At 38.7% G+C, this 14,545-nt stretch overlaps 3 protein-coding genes across 4 annotated transcripts; 2 read left to right on the top strand and 1 right to left on the bottom strand.

Annotated features, from left to right (window-relative positions):
- Positions 1 to 352: 352 nt before the first annotated feature.
- LOC110773363 (ribose-phosphate pyrophosphokinase 4) lies at positions 353 to 3,781 on the bottom strand. Of its 2 annotated transcripts, XR_015828959.1 has the most exons (8): positions 3,316 to 3,781; positions 2,885 to 3,200; positions 2,684 to 2,779; positions 2,497 to 2,565; positions 1,937 to 2,065; positions 1,460 to 1,559; positions 751 to 1,266; positions 353 to 635 (listed from the first exon to the last, which is right to left on the bottom strand). XR_015828959.1 is itself a non-coding variant. In XM_021977874.2 (7 exons), the coding sequence occupies exons 1-7, from the start codon at positions 3,681 to 3,683 to the stop codon at positions 1,133 to 1,135; spliced, it is 1,212 nt and encodes a 403-aa protein (XP_021833566.1). In that variant the 5' UTR covers positions 3,684 to 3,781; the 3' UTR covers positions 708 to 1,132. The 2 variants fall into 2 exon arrangements, 1 of the variants encoding a protein (XP_021833566.1); XM_021977874.2 differs by lacking the exon at positions 353 to 635 and having other exon boundaries at positions 708 to 1,266.
- A 313-nt stretch (positions 3,782 to 4,094) lies between these two features.
- LOC110773365 (O-fucosyltransferase family protein) lies at positions 4,095 to 8,238 on the top strand. The gene is made up of 11 exons (XM_021977876.2): positions 4,095 to 4,456; positions 4,590 to 4,640; positions 4,716 to 4,806; positions 4,983 to 5,059; positions 5,695 to 5,783; positions 6,100 to 6,219; positions 6,331 to 6,447; positions 6,595 to 6,738; positions 6,821 to 6,944; positions 7,047 to 7,238; positions 7,550 to 8,238. The coding sequence occupies exons 1-11, from the start codon at positions 4,145 to 4,147 to the stop codon at positions 7,907 to 7,909; spliced, it is 1,677 nt and encodes a 558-aa protein (XP_021833568.1). The 5' UTR covers positions 4,095 to 4,144; the 3' UTR covers positions 7,910 to 8,238.
- A 606-nt stretch (positions 8,239 to 8,844) lies between these two features.
- Positions 8,845 to 13,690, top strand: LOC110773369 (Melibiase family protein). The gene is made up of 14 exons (XM_021977882.2): positions 8,845 to 9,088; positions 9,673 to 9,811; positions 9,903 to 10,160; positions 10,422 to 10,596; positions 10,771 to 10,832; positions 10,970 to 11,133; positions 11,249 to 11,346; positions 11,668 to 11,726; positions 11,811 to 11,945; positions 12,032 to 12,297; positions 12,397 to 12,556; positions 12,924 to 12,999; positions 13,108 to 13,158; positions 13,234 to 13,690. Exons 1-14 carry the CDS (start codon positions 9,030 to 9,032, stop codon positions 13,452 to 13,454), a joined length of 1,923 nt encoding a protein of 640 aa, XP_021833574.2. The 5' UTR covers positions 8,845 to 9,029; the 3' UTR covers positions 13,455 to 13,690.
- Positions 13,691 to 14,545: the final 855 nt, after the last annotated feature.

The raw sequence follows: 14,545 nt of genomic DNA, 5'->3' as shown, positions 1-14,545 counted from the left end.
TAAATATGATTATATTCACAGAATTCATATTTACAAAAATAAAAATAAAAATTACAGCAAAAAACAGTTTCAGTTTGTATAGTAAACACGAGAGACAGAGAGAGAGATAGAAAATAAGATACAGCAAAAATGAGAGAGAGATGTGTGGGCCGTCAGAGAGAGAAGAAATGAGTAAAGAGAATAAAGGAGAGAGGAAATGAGGTAATAATTAAAAGGGTATTTTAGGAATATTGGTGGGTGGAAAAATAGAATTGTGTTTTTTAAAATTTATATGGTATGCGGGAAGATAAAGTGGGTGAGAAAATAGGACAGGTGGGTGGAAATAGCAGCACTCAAACTTTAATTTGATAAATGCTAGTAAAACAAATTTCTTTTTACTTCTTGTAATCACCAACAATTATATAACTTCTAAAAGTACTATAAAAAAACACTATTATAGACCTATCTAAGAATTTCATCCAAAAAAGATGGCTCCGAAGGTGGCTTCGCCCTGCCTGAAGTGATTGGCAAGCCACCCTCCAGGACGATCACTAACCCCAGCACCCATTCTGTCAGATTCATCCTTGCAAGCTGCCATCACCATTTAGTTTGTACAATCCTTCTGGAGAAGGATACCGGGCCAAGAAAGGCAGGCACTGTGCACACCAGTGCAGAAACAGTTACTAAAGAGTAGTGATACAATATGAAGGCTAATTTCCTTCACTTGCTTTGCACATATGAAATACTTAATATATAGAAATAACTTCTTACAATTTGTCTAAAAGGAAATCACATATGCTCGAACTGTAGACAATGTTAGCCTATAACTTTTCTTCAGAAATGGCTATTGCCCTTGCTCTATTCCTAGAGCTAGATTATAATTTTGACAGCAACTTAGCATTGAGGATGCTAGGTGTTTATTGTAATCAAAGTGCTAAACTTTGTCAATGCCCCTGAAAGTTTGCATCATTTTGTCATAATAACTGCTACAAAAAGTAAAAATTCTTCGCTGCAGCCTGATACTCGAATCCTTGTACTTCTCTATGCTTGATCACTCTATAATCCGTTGAACCCCACAAGAGGAAGAAAGGGTGGGAGAACAAGAAATAAAACCTAAGAGAAGGCACTTTTATCTAGTGCTCCTAAGTTTCTCTTATATTTGAAGAGTAGCCGCTATAGAACCAGCAAGGCTAAGAACTTCAAACGGTGGATTGTGCATCACATCTTTCACTGTGAGTGGACATGAGTCTGTAATCCAGAAGTAGGTCAGCCCATGCTCAGGGTTCCCTGGTTGGAAAAGGAAAGAAAGAATGCACAGAGGAATTAGAAATCGTACTTGGAGAGTCTCAACCAAGTTAGCACCATGTAGTAGTGAGTTTATTTTTTGTTAAATTATACAAGAGCATGAAAGTTAACTACAAATCAAAAGAATAACGAATAATAAAAACTTCAGAGGAAAAGTAAGTAGAGCACGTAATACCTCCATTATCTCTTTTAAAGCGTTCCCATGATCTATTAGGAAAAATCCCATGTGTTACATAAGCACTGATTTTCGCAGCTCCATGGGCGGCTAAAACTTTCTAAAACAAGTGAGAACGTAACAAGACATTTCAGATTAGTTATAAACAAATGGAAGAACTATTCTCCTCTGTGAAAGTTAGGAGTGTGTAGCAAGAAACAAGCAGAATAAGTCCAATGTCCATCTATTGGTCAAGAAGTTATTTTCCAGATCCAACCCAGTGGACAATTTTATTCTTTACTTTTTGCCAAAAGTGTTGATCATGTTATCAATTGGGCCATATTCTATCTGAATTTCAAGGTTCTGTGTGTTATGACCAGTATTATAGGGTTAAAATGTTGTGCTCAAGGCAGGCACATCAGTCATACACAGTCTTCTTTCATTTTAAGGTTATTAGTATCAGGCAGCAGACAAGAAGTTCACCCAGGATTTTGATACCTGGCATTCGATCAAGGTGCCACCAGATTGAACCAAATCATCAACAATCACAACATGCCGTCCTCTTGGGTCTCCCTCCTTAATACGTACAATTCGTTGGTCACCTTCCCGAACTTTAGCACAGACAATCTGCATTTAATTGTGGCAGGTTATGCAGCCAACAAGAAACATAATTAAATCACGCCTTCATGAAGTAAATATTAAAGTTCATGAAAATGTCAGCGAAGGAGATGACACCACAACATAGTTGAACAAACAGTGTCCAGCTGCACCTCTTACACGAACTATAAGCTTTATGATGAAATCTTAAGGATGGAATTGGAGTATAGAGCATGCAATTTAATACACCCAGCTCATTGACATATCCATCCTATTATATAACTCTGAAGAGTAGTGCACAGGGCTCAATGATCAAATTCTTGTCAAAATACTTAGAACAAACATGAAGACAGGAAGATAATTGTCATGTATATGTGGTTTTGAAGACTCTTAGCTCCAATTAAACACACACACACAAGTAACAGATCCTCCTTGTTACTAGGAAAAGGAAAACAAAATACCGTTGGGAAATGCTGTAGCTGCTTATGAAATCGTTTCCATGCACCATCATCAGGAAAAGCAATGGATATCTGAAATGTGAAAAGAAAATCATCACACAATTTCAGAAATAAAAATTGATTTGAATAATTACTCTTATCAACATCTAAATTCCCAGGACTCAACATCCACAGGGGAAAAGAACTTTACATTGTCAGAATCAGGGAGCTGTTGCAGCCTACTTTTGAGCAAAGGGATCCCACTTTCAAAGCATGGTAAGATATTATCACCAAAGTAAAATCTCTCCTAAACACAAAAGACAATGAAAAAAACACTGTCAGAAAAATCATTGCATATTGCTTACTGATGACTATGAGAAGACACAATTGAATAGTAATGTGGTAGAGAAACCTGCAAGGCATGGATATCATAGATGACTAAACTAGTGGGCCCTCCCATTGAAATGGGTATATTTGACAAGGCCCTGGCAAGTGTGAAAGCGGTGGCAACATCTCCCTCATCCTCCATACGCTCAGAAGTCCCAGTGGGAAAAAAGGGAAGGACGAGCGTGAATGAGGAGATGAACAACTTGGGCAATGCATAGATCACAGAGAGCTGCTCAAAAATCACTGATGGGGAACTAAACGAGGCCAGAAAGGCCACATGGTGTCCTCGAATGCCATGAGCATTGGGTATGAATATGTTGGGAAACCCATCATCAAATTTCCTAAAAGAAACAAAATTTACAAAATTGCATACAAGAGCAATTCAGAAACAATAAAGCTTATGCATTTATAATGAAAATTTACATTTTCCATGGAAAATGCCTAATTACAGGTCACCTCCAATTGATGCTACGGAGCTCAATGGCGTCAGATTGAGCCGCGACTTTCTGAGCGAGCGACTTGGTCTCGGCGCAGTAGAAGAGGCAGACCTTCTTCACTTTCTTTACTGCCGATCCGGAAGCCATTGCCACCTGAGCTTCTGGAGGGTTGTGAAAGAGGTGAATAGGCGTGTCCGGCTCGATGGTCCAATTGTGCGGATTCTCGAAGCTCTTGATCTCGCACCTAATGCCGTTCTGCTTCTTCTTTTTCCTCAAGGTCGAGGCTTTGATTTCAAAAGCGACATAAGAGGGTTTGGGAGGAGATTTCAGTGTGGGTGTGGAGCTAGGGTTTTGGTATGAGGACAGAGGGGCTCGAGTGGCCGCCATGTGGCGGTCACTGGTGTGCTTCGTGTTCCTTCTTTGGTGCCGGGCTGCTAGGTTCCGTGTCTGCGTGATGATGGCTTTGGTTAGTTTACCAGTGTTCGGGCTGTTAGTTTTAGATGTCCGAAAATGCCCATCCCTTTCAAAACGGTGCCGTTCCCTCGTAATTTTCATTTAACAAAAAGTCTTTTTAGTCCCCATATTTTGAAATATTTATTACTTTAGCCTATCTAGTTTCAATTATTTCAATTGTATCCTTTTCATTTTCAATTCGATCAATTTAAGAAGGGTGTCAAATTCCTAAAATTAAAACCACGGGATGAAATTATAAAATGGGCAAACTATATAGACCAAAAGTAAATTGTTGTTTTTTCATTTTTTAATTTTACTTACGAAATAAATCGCCTTTGGCTTTACCTCCTCACTCCACCTTTAACATACCAAAGCCAGAAAAAACCTCAAAAGCCATGACTTACAGTCCGAAGCGAGCCATGGCTGAGCTCAGGCGCAGCATCTCGATGGGGGCTCGAGGCACTTCTTCTCCAATGAAGCGAGATGAAGACTCGTCCCCTTTGATGTCGGACACTCAACCCGTAGACGACGAAGACGGTCGCGGTCGCCACCCCTACAAAGATCGTGACCGTCCTTTCTTCTCCCATTTCCAATCCATCTGTCCGTCCATTGGCGACGATGCTAACAGCTCTAGGATCTTACTGGTCGTGGTCATTGTCGTTGCCCTCCTTGGCTTAGTGTCGATTTTGGCAATCGTGAAACGAGTGGTATTGGTTCTTTTTGTGCTTTTTCTTGTTTGGATTTCTGGTGTCTGGAAATTAGGATAAGATCATATTTTCTTGGAGCTCTGGATTTTTATGTTTGTTAATTGCTTTCATTTTTTGTTGAATTGTATCGCAGAATGCTCCGTACTTGTGTAAAAAAGATGGCATCACTCTTCACTGTCCTCATGTAAGTTTCTGAAGCTGTGTGTTAGGTCAACGTTGAAATGTCTGTAATGAAATTGTGAGATTGTTGAAATTTCAGGTCAAGGAAGCGCCTTCACTTTGGGAGAATCCTTATTCAGCAACCACATCTTGGAAGCCCTGTGCTGAGCGTCGCCTCGGTGGGTTTTCAGGTAAGCTGAGCTCCTCTTTTACTGTTTTAGAAATCTAACTACAATGTTGTTGTGAGCTGTTGTTGCTGCTCCCTTGTAACCTTGTAATCTAGATCTGTTTACTATGTCAAGTTCTAGATTCTATTTTCGTGTTTGAGTTTCTTTTCTAAATTTAGAATCTTTCTTGCTCTATTCAGATCTTCCACCTGAAAATGAAACAACTGGGTACATATTTATCCATGCAGAGGGGGGTCTGAATCAGCAAAGAATTGCGGTATGTTCTGCTCTGTATACTTGTAATCTGATTTAGAAAGTCTTTTCCTTAATTTTTCACCAACTTGTGCACATTATAAGAATGGACAAGTGAAAGTGAAAGAAAACTTCAAGAACCTTCAAGAGAAAGTACAGTATCCATTTTCTCAAATATATAGCCAAAGCTCCTAAGGATTTGCCAGAAAGCCAGCTAAGCCTGTTAGTTAAGTGATGGCTATAGACTGTTACAGATTAGTCACAATTGTTAGCCGTAACAGTTAATCTGTTACAACTTCAACCATAATATGTTTGCCAGCTTGGTGTCCATGCTGGATGGCTTGCTGAAATTGGCAACATCTTGTCTGCTGATGTGGCAGTCACTTGTTCTCCTTGTTTATTAGCTTGTCTCTCTTGCTGAGCTCATGGTTTACAAACAAATATATATAGCAATTTAAACTTATTTTAATTGAGTGATAATGGTGGAGAAATGCACTAGTCTGGTTGGTAAATTCGCATATTAGTATGAGATATTGTTTTTTAAGTGGGTTTTATTAAGTTCACTCTTTGAGAAGTGGATGATTGTGCCTTATCATTGTATGTGAAGTGGCCAGCCATGTATGTACACACATTTACCATTGTGTATATTATTTCATGCAGATATGCAATGCAGTGGCTGTGGCCAAAATAATGAATGCCACCCTTATTTTGCCAGTGCTGAAGCAGGACCAGATTTGGAAAGACCAAACGTGAGATTTACCATTATTTTTATACTTACTGTCACAATAGTGTAATGTTTTAAACGCAGTGTATGTGTAAAGAAGAAGAAGAAAAAAGAGAGAATATCGTTATTCATGTTAATGATCTTCTGTTACAAATCTTGAAAATTTGGATTAATCTCCCTTGTCAACTTAATAGGAACAGAAGTAGCTTCTATGCACTATAAATCTTTTTGCCATTTTAAGGATCACTGAAAAATATGACCATTTGAAACTGCTCCATATGGTACTGTGTTGGGATCTCTTATGCTTGCAATTCTTCATTAAAATATGGCAATGTCTGCAGGAAATTTGAAGATATCTTTGACGTTGATCATTTCATTGATTACCTGAAGGATGATGTACGAATTGTTCGTGATATTCCTGAGTGGTTTACAGACAAAACTGAGCTATTTTCAAGTATAAGGTTAAGTTCGCTCTCTCTGTCTCTATATCTATCCCTCTCTCCCTCCAATCTAGGGAAAACATTTGGATTGTTGATGCAACTTGCAATGATTTGTGGAATTTTTTTCTTTAGACGGACAGTAAAGAACATTCCGAAGTATGCACCGGCACAATTTTACATTGACAATGTTCTGCCTCGAATCAAGGAGAAGAAGATAATGGCCCTAAAACCTTTTGTTGATCGACTAGGGTAAGTCATGAATTTGATATATAGGTGTGCTGTGTGCTGCCCTAAACTTACAAGTGGTTATATCTGTTAGAAAACCGCTGGATAAAAAAGGTTTAAGCTGCTGACAAATGGTGAACAATGTATATCAAGCTAACGATCTGGTTTCAGGTATGACAATGTCCCTCAAGAAATCAACAGGCTAAGGTGCAGGGTGAACTATCATGCTCTTAAGTTTCTTCCTGAAATAGAGCAGATGGCCGATTTATTGGCATCAAGGATGAGAAACCGCACTGGCAGCTCCAATCCTTATATGTATGTAACATTGGCATTAGGAAAGTGAGCTTAACCCTTTCAGGATTTTTTTCAACCTTACTAACAATTCTACACTTAGCAGGGCTCTTCATCTTAGGTTTGAGAAAGGGATGGTAGGTCTATCCTTCTGTGATTTTGTGGGCACAAGGGAAGAGAAAGCTCTAATGGCAAAATACAGAGAAAAAGAATGGCCAAGACGGTACAAGGTAAATAAAATATCTAGGTCAACTTTATGGAGTCAGAACCTTAAAAGAATATTAGTCTTATTTTGTTTCTTCTTTTCTTTTGGTGGTGATTTTGGTATGCAGAATGGTACCCATATATGGCAACTAGCCCTGCAGAAGCGGAAGGAAGGGAGATGTCCCCTGGAGCCTGGGGAAGTGGCTGTCATTCTTCGAGCAATGGGCTATCCTAAGGAGACTCAAATTTATGTTGCTTCCGGACAGGTCTATGGTGGGCACAACAGGATGGCACCACTGAGGAACATGTTCCCAAATCTGGTATGAACTTCTAATTTATTCTAACATAGCTTACTGACTGATCTTATGTCGTGAAGGTGGCTCGTTAATTTTGAACTGTAAAGTAAATTATATCTTAAAACATTATACCATTTCCATTATTTAGAATATTTTACTTGAATGACATGTTGATTTTAGAAATTCTTGTTTGTAATAATTCTAGCTGGGGTTACTTTGGATAACTGTATAATCATTTGAAAGCTGAAACTTAGTGGATCATATGGACACTTCTTCACTTTGAATCCTTGTTTCCCCCTCTTGATGGATAGGTTCATTTTGACTGTTCATAACAGGTAACGAAAGAGGAGTTGGCAACTAAGCAGGAGTTGGATAATTTCAGGAAGCATGTGACTAGCTTGGCAGCACTTGACTTCCTGGTTTGCTTGAAGTCTGATGTATTTGTAATGACCCATGGAGGAAACTTTGCTAAACTGATCATCGGGGCACGCAGGTATATGGGTCATCTTCTTAAATCCATAAAACCAGACAAGGGACTTATGTCTAAATCTTTTGGGGACCCTTACTTGGGATGGGCAACCTTTGCCGAAGACGTTGTTGTCACCCACGAAACACGAACTGGATTACCAGAAGAGACCTTCCCTAACTATGACCTGTGGGAGAACCCCCTGACCCCTTGCATGTGCAAAGCTTGAACAAGGATATCTGATTGAAAAACTCAACACTGATTATTGAGGAGCTTCTCCTACAAAAGCTCGGAGAACATATACCTGTGAGATGAAACTGTGAACTTCTTCTGCCCCAAAAGGCTCGAACGAACGTTGCACGGTGTGATCAAGACAATTAAGGAGGAAAAATTAGGGCATACATCAAACTTTTTGCGGTTTTGTCATGAATGTCAGATAGTTTTCCATGTATCATCAGAATTGTGTAAATTATTAGAGAAACGTGAAAGATGGTTTTCATGTAGTGATTGCTGCTCAAATTATTCCGAGATAGAGGTTCATATAGTGATTGACAGGCACCATTCTTTTAGCAACCTAGCAGCCCAACCCAGTTATTGTATTTTGTTTATCTTAATTACTACATGTTTCGTGCCTAGTCGCGAGGGTCACGTATTAAGCGCCCATTTAAAATATCCTAATATTTCAAATTCTTGGATCTGGATTTAAGCCAAACCAAAAAATATGATTCTCATTGGATTAGCATAACGTGTAAGATCACCTTCACCCAATTAATACGATTAAAACTACTTGTGTTTTAAGTCAAGCCGTTTAACTGATAATGACATGATTTGAAATATTCAATAATCAATTTCATGCGCTGGCTGGGTTGAGAAATTTGATTCGATTAATAATTGTGTCGTGTTTTTTACAGATAGGTGAGACTAGTTGTTTCTCTAAACCACTTAAACAAGAACATTAACTTGAATTACCTCGTCCGAATCGACAGAAAAACAGAACTAAAGACAAAATATCGATCTACATAAACTTTCTTTTTACCCAAAAAAAAAAAAAAGTAAAATCGAAATAAACATCTCCTCTAACATTTGGCATTTGGTACCCACCAAACAATAGTATCATAAAAAACCAGATTTTGTTTTTAAATGGTATTTTCGCATTTCCATATGAGACCAAAAAAGTGGCTATAAAAGAAAATGGCCTAAGCTAAGACAAATTAAGCTAAGCCAGTAACCTGTTTTTAGTGTCACCGTTTATCTTCATTGCCCATTATTTGATTCTTCACCGTATGGTCTAATCTGATTGAATTCCCAAGACTCTCAGAGCTCTGCTCAGCTAGCTTCATCCTTCAGGAATGAAGTTCCTCTTCCTCTTCAGCTTTCTCTGTTTCTTCCTCGGCCTTCTCAGCCAGAGGTAACCATATCTTCATCATCATCTTCTTCGCTTCGCTTTGTCAATTATCACTTGCGACTGAGTTTGGCTCTGTATTGACTGTTGAATATAACCATCATCATCTTCTTCATTAACCCAATATTTGTTTAATTGTTTCCATGAGATTCCACTTCAGAATTGTTAATTGCATGTGATACATTTGTTTATTCATACAATATGCATTTTGTGGCCTTCTGCAGCCTAAAAGCTTGTGTCGTTTGGGTTTCTGAGCTCAAATGCTTGCTCCCCTCGACCTTGTCAAGGGGCATATTACCCAATTTACAAAACTTTATCTGCAAATTTCATGTAACTGGGAATGCTCTGTGTTTTGTACATGTTATCTATTTTGTTTTTATTTCTTTTCTTTTTTGAATTTTCTTTTTGGTGCTAGAATCTCTGGCATGGTTAATACTATTACAAACTGTTTTGTCTAATCAGAACACGTGATTCACTGTTACTAATTGGTCTTAGCATTTCTTGATAGTGATGATACATCTTATTTGATCATCTCAACATTTTTTGGTTTCGTGATGTGAATCATGTGTGCAAATGATTACTGACTTCAGGGTATCATCACAAGACCATGCTAGCACCCCGCCCAGAGGTTGGAACTCATATGACTCCTTTGTCTGGACTATTTCGGAGAAAGAGTTCTTGCAAAGTTCCGACATCATATCTAAGCAGCTTCTTCCTCATGGATATGAGGTATTCATGGAAGATGACAACAATTTGATTTTCTGCATTAATTTATATGTATGTGAGTGTTTTAGTGTAATTCTTTTTCTCTTCAACGCAGTACGTTGTTGTGGATTACCTGTGGTATAGGAGAAAAGTTCCAGGTGCTTACGTCAATTCTCTTGGGTTTGATGTAATTGATGAATGGGGGAGGCCGATACCTGACCCAGATAGGTGGCCTTCCTCCAAAGGTGGGAAAGGGTTCACTGAAGTGGCAACAAAAGTACATAGCCTGGGTTTGAAATTTGGAATTCATGTTATGAGAGGAATAAGTACACAGGCAGTAAATGCGAACACTCCTATCTTGGACACCACGAAGGTATTTCTACTTAATGCCACCACAACTCAACAATCAACTAATTGCACTGAAGCCTACATCCTAGGATCCTACCATGGCTCTCATTTGCATCATCATTAGATGCTTTGGAGGATGCATCACATATTGTAGTTTATCTTTAACAAAGAATCAGAAAGCACACACAGCATGAGATTTTTTATCTTCAAAAGCACAACTGATGTAATGGCAGAAGTTAAAGACTTGGTACTCAGCACTTGAGCTTTTGTTGTTGTTCCTTATCAGGGGACTGCTTATGAAGAGTCTGGAAGAAAATGGACTGCACAAGATATCGGGATCAAGGAAAGAACTTGTGCATGGATGAATAATGGTTTCATGAGTGTGAATACCGAATTGGGTGCCGGAAAGGCCTTCTTGAGGTCACTCTATCAGCAGTATGCTGAATGGGGTGTTGATTTTGGTAACCTGACTGTGATTAATAGCAATTAGTGTGCTTGATACAGTATCATGATTGCATTAGTTATTGACAGCCAACATATCATTGGGATATTTCCCCTGATATTGGCAGCCAAGTCCACACTTTATCCCTTGCTAACTTTGTTATTGGTTGCTTCTCTACCAACTTCCCTTGCAGTGAAAAATGACTGTGTGTTTGGTGAAGACATAGATGTACCCGAAATAAGCTTTGTGTCAGAGGTATAATGCTGCTCCCCTCCTCTCTCTCTCTCTCTCTCTCTCTCTCTCTCTCTCTCTCTCTCTCTCACTAGTAACTTCAGCAATATTGTGGTGGAGAGTGGGTGCTTATACTTAATAAATAATGCATACTTGCCCAGGTTCTGAAGCAACTTGACCGTCCTATACTGTATTCTCTATCTCCTGGAACCAGAGCAACTCCTACAATGGCCAAGGGTATAAGTGGGTTAGTTAACATGTACCGTATAACTGGAGATGATTGGGATTCATGGGGAGATGTTTTAGCTCATTTTGATGTTTCCAGGTGAGAAACCTGTTTTCATTTTAGTTCAGGGTTTCATTCAGTTAAATTCAACTATTTTTTGTATTCTGTGTTTTTACTGAATGTCATCGTATAACACAATTCAATTCCATATCAGGGATTTTGCTGCTGCTAATATGATAGGAGCAAACGGCTTACTGGGGAAGTCATGGCCTGACTTAGATATGCTACCCCTGGGATGGCTTAGCAATGCAGGTAATTGGACTAGCATTTTTCTTTCCTTTTTATGGCAATGAATATTTTCTTTTCAATATTCTTTAGACAGAGGAATGAGCTCGATTGATCTATGCCTGATAATGGGTTGTCATCACAATGCATTGGAGTTCCAAAACTGTGTCAGTTCAATATCTAGAAGTAGGAACGAGGTTGTCCATCATAAGGCATGGCAGGGCTATTTATGTCCTGGCAACTTTAGAAGTTAATAAATGCACCTTATTAGTTTGAACTGTTTAAATTCAAGTTCTACAGTTGATGGATGAGAACTATAATTTATGTTTCGTGTGTTGAAAATATTAGGTTCAAATGATGGTCCACACAGATATACTAACCTCGGTTTATGGGAGCAAAGAACACAGGTGCTTACATAAGGAGAAGTGAGTGTTTATGTCCTTTTCAATGAGCTGAGCAATCTTCTTGACCTAGTGCATTTATTTTAACAGATGACTTTGTGGTCTATGGCCAAATCTCCTCTCATGTTTGGAGGAGATGTGAGAAAGCTGGATGATACCACATATGGTCTCATCACAAATCCAACCTTGCTGGAGATAAATTCTTTTAGCTCAAATAATAAGGAGGTATGTTGAAATATTTAATTCATAAAATCCTAAGAATAAACTTGGTCCTAGTAGCAACATAAAATCTTCTTTTGTTGCATTTACAGTTTCCATACGTTTCAAGTAATTTGAGTGCAAGGGCTTTTAAAAATGATGATCTGGTACACACCTGGCAAGCAAGAAGACATCTGACAGATGCAAAAAGTTCAGACACACATGTTCTTGGTCTCACTACCTGTGCAGATGTGAAAGCAAAGGGTTGGTCTATTCAAGCTGTTGACCAAGATCCTGAACACATCTGCTGGAAGGAAAACTCAAGGAGCAAACGTCGGGCACCTTTTTGCCTAAACAAGAGAGAATCTCTTTTGGCATTGTAATACTCTTTATCTTTCCCTAATCCATTTGTATTGATCTTATTATGGTTACTTGCACTTTTACAAATGTGATCATTCTTATTTCAATGCCTATATAGAGATGAAGACATAATTGACAAACAGAAATATCAGGGGAAGGTCAATTTATTAGCAAGTGACAAAATGGACCTTTGCTTGCATGCTTCCCCTAAACGAAAGCTTACTTCGAAGGAGCTTAAGAGAGGGTTCTTTTCACCTTGTAGATGGGACGCGAACCAGGTATTTCCAGAGTATACAGAAGTGATATCTTGCATACACCATTGAGAGTTTAATCTGAAAGCATAATCTGACATATGAATAAGGATATCTGCATACACCATAGAGAGTTGTATGGAGCATATTATTCCATGGAGGAATGAATTTTTGCCAGTATTTATCTGATGTATAATCTGACCTGTTTGTTTGTAGACTTGGGCATACAATTCCAAGTCATCACAACTTAACCATATCTATGTTCTCCCTGAGAATGCACTTTTTTCTTTAACATCCTGTTTTAAGATCTGTTTTTTATTTTTCCAACAAAAAAAGAAAAAAAAAAGGTGACCTAGCTAAATAAAATGTAAATGACATTTTTTAATCCTACCAGATGTGGGAGTTGAACTCCAATGGAACCTTGGTGAACAGTTATTCTGGGCTATGTGCAACAATAAATTCTGTTGAAGGTAAGAAATTAGAATCTGAGTGTGCCCTTTTGTATATTGATTCTTTAGTGAATCTTGAAATTATGATTTATATCATGGTTTTAACTTTCAAGTTGATCACCTGTTCAGCTCAAGCCAATTCTCAAGGAGTTCGCTCCTGGATTGCAACTGGACAAAAAGGTTTTTCCACGATTCCCTCAACTCTCTCTTCTTAGTGCAGATTTCTCAATTCTACTTCTGTTTCTGCAATTACAGGACAAATATATGTTGCCTTTTTCAATCTGAACAAAGATTGGGCTACTATAACTGCACAAAAATCAGACTTGGCCAAGGCACTTCCTGGTACAAAATTGAGTAGAGGTTCCTGCAAAGGCACAGAAGCATGGAGCGGACAAGGCCTGGGGATTATAGGCCAGACGATTTCATATTCGGTCATACCGCACGGGGCTGCAGTAATTGTCCTGCAGTGCACTTAGAGTGCAGTCTGTATAAACCAAAGCATTTTCGGGCTGTAGTTTTGCGTATTGTCCTTCATCTTCTTTCTTCTTCTACTAGTAAAAGGGAAAAGGGAGTGGCCTATGCTGTAACCTGTGTGATATGTAGTCCCCAAGGAAGGCAAAAGGTCCTGCAATGATATTTCTGTTACATAGCTTGCCTTTAACAATGAATGAGAAGAAGAAAAAAAGATAATAAGATTCTGGTTTTGAACTTATACGACGTGTCGTCCATTTTCCTTCCTTGTTTTGGATGATATCATGTCTAGTGTAAGCTGCTTGTTCTAGTCTCATAGGCGTCATGAGCCTCTGCATTTAGCTTCAATGCATTTACACGCATTTAAAGAAATACTAATCATTAGATTGATCTGATGAATTTTAGTAAGTCTACGTCAGCATATCTTTGCACCCTATCATATTTGGTATGCCTCACTATGCCTCACTGGACAGGATTGTGTTAAATAATACTTGAAAACCATGTTTGGTAAGGGAGGGGATTAAAAATGGGATTGTATAGTTCATTAGTGTTTAAAAAAAACCCGGACTCGCTTGTCTAATACAGCGAGGCCGAAATGTGGTTCGCAAAATACTTGAAAACCATGTTTGGCAAGGGAGGGGATTAAAAATGGGATTGTATAGTTCATTAGTGTTTAAAAAAAACCCGGACTCGCTTGTCTAATACAGCGAGGCCGAAATGTGGTTCGCAAAATGGCTAGCGCGCTATTTTGAACACACGAGTCCGACCCTTGGCTTGAATCAAAACCCCACCACCACAGACCCAATCGAAACTTGCTGATGAGTCTCTCAATTAACTCTAGTTGCCGCTCCAAAGTTGGCTTGGGCTGGTCAAAAGGTAGATTGATGTATAGACATAAACTCAGGAAACCAACAAAACCAAAAAGTTAAATATCCAATACTACGATAAAACCATTGACCAAATTGAAAGGGAAGGAAGAAGAGCTTTCCTGGTGGTGTTCGAGAGACAGAGAAAGAGCTCAAATCAATGAGTTGGCTCTGTCATCTAGCAAATCTCTGCCAATAAAGACCTCCAACAGTAGAAAGGGATGGGGAAG

This window comes from Prunus avium, chromosome 1 (assembly GCF_965620075.1).
Source record: "Prunus avium chromosome 1, drPruAviu1.hap1.1, whole genome shotgun sequence".
In the NCBI taxonomy this organism is placed as follows: Eukaryota; Viridiplantae; Streptophyta; class Magnoliopsida; order Rosales; family Rosaceae; genus Prunus; species Prunus avium.
This window is presented reverse-complemented; position numbering and strand designations above follow the sequence as displayed.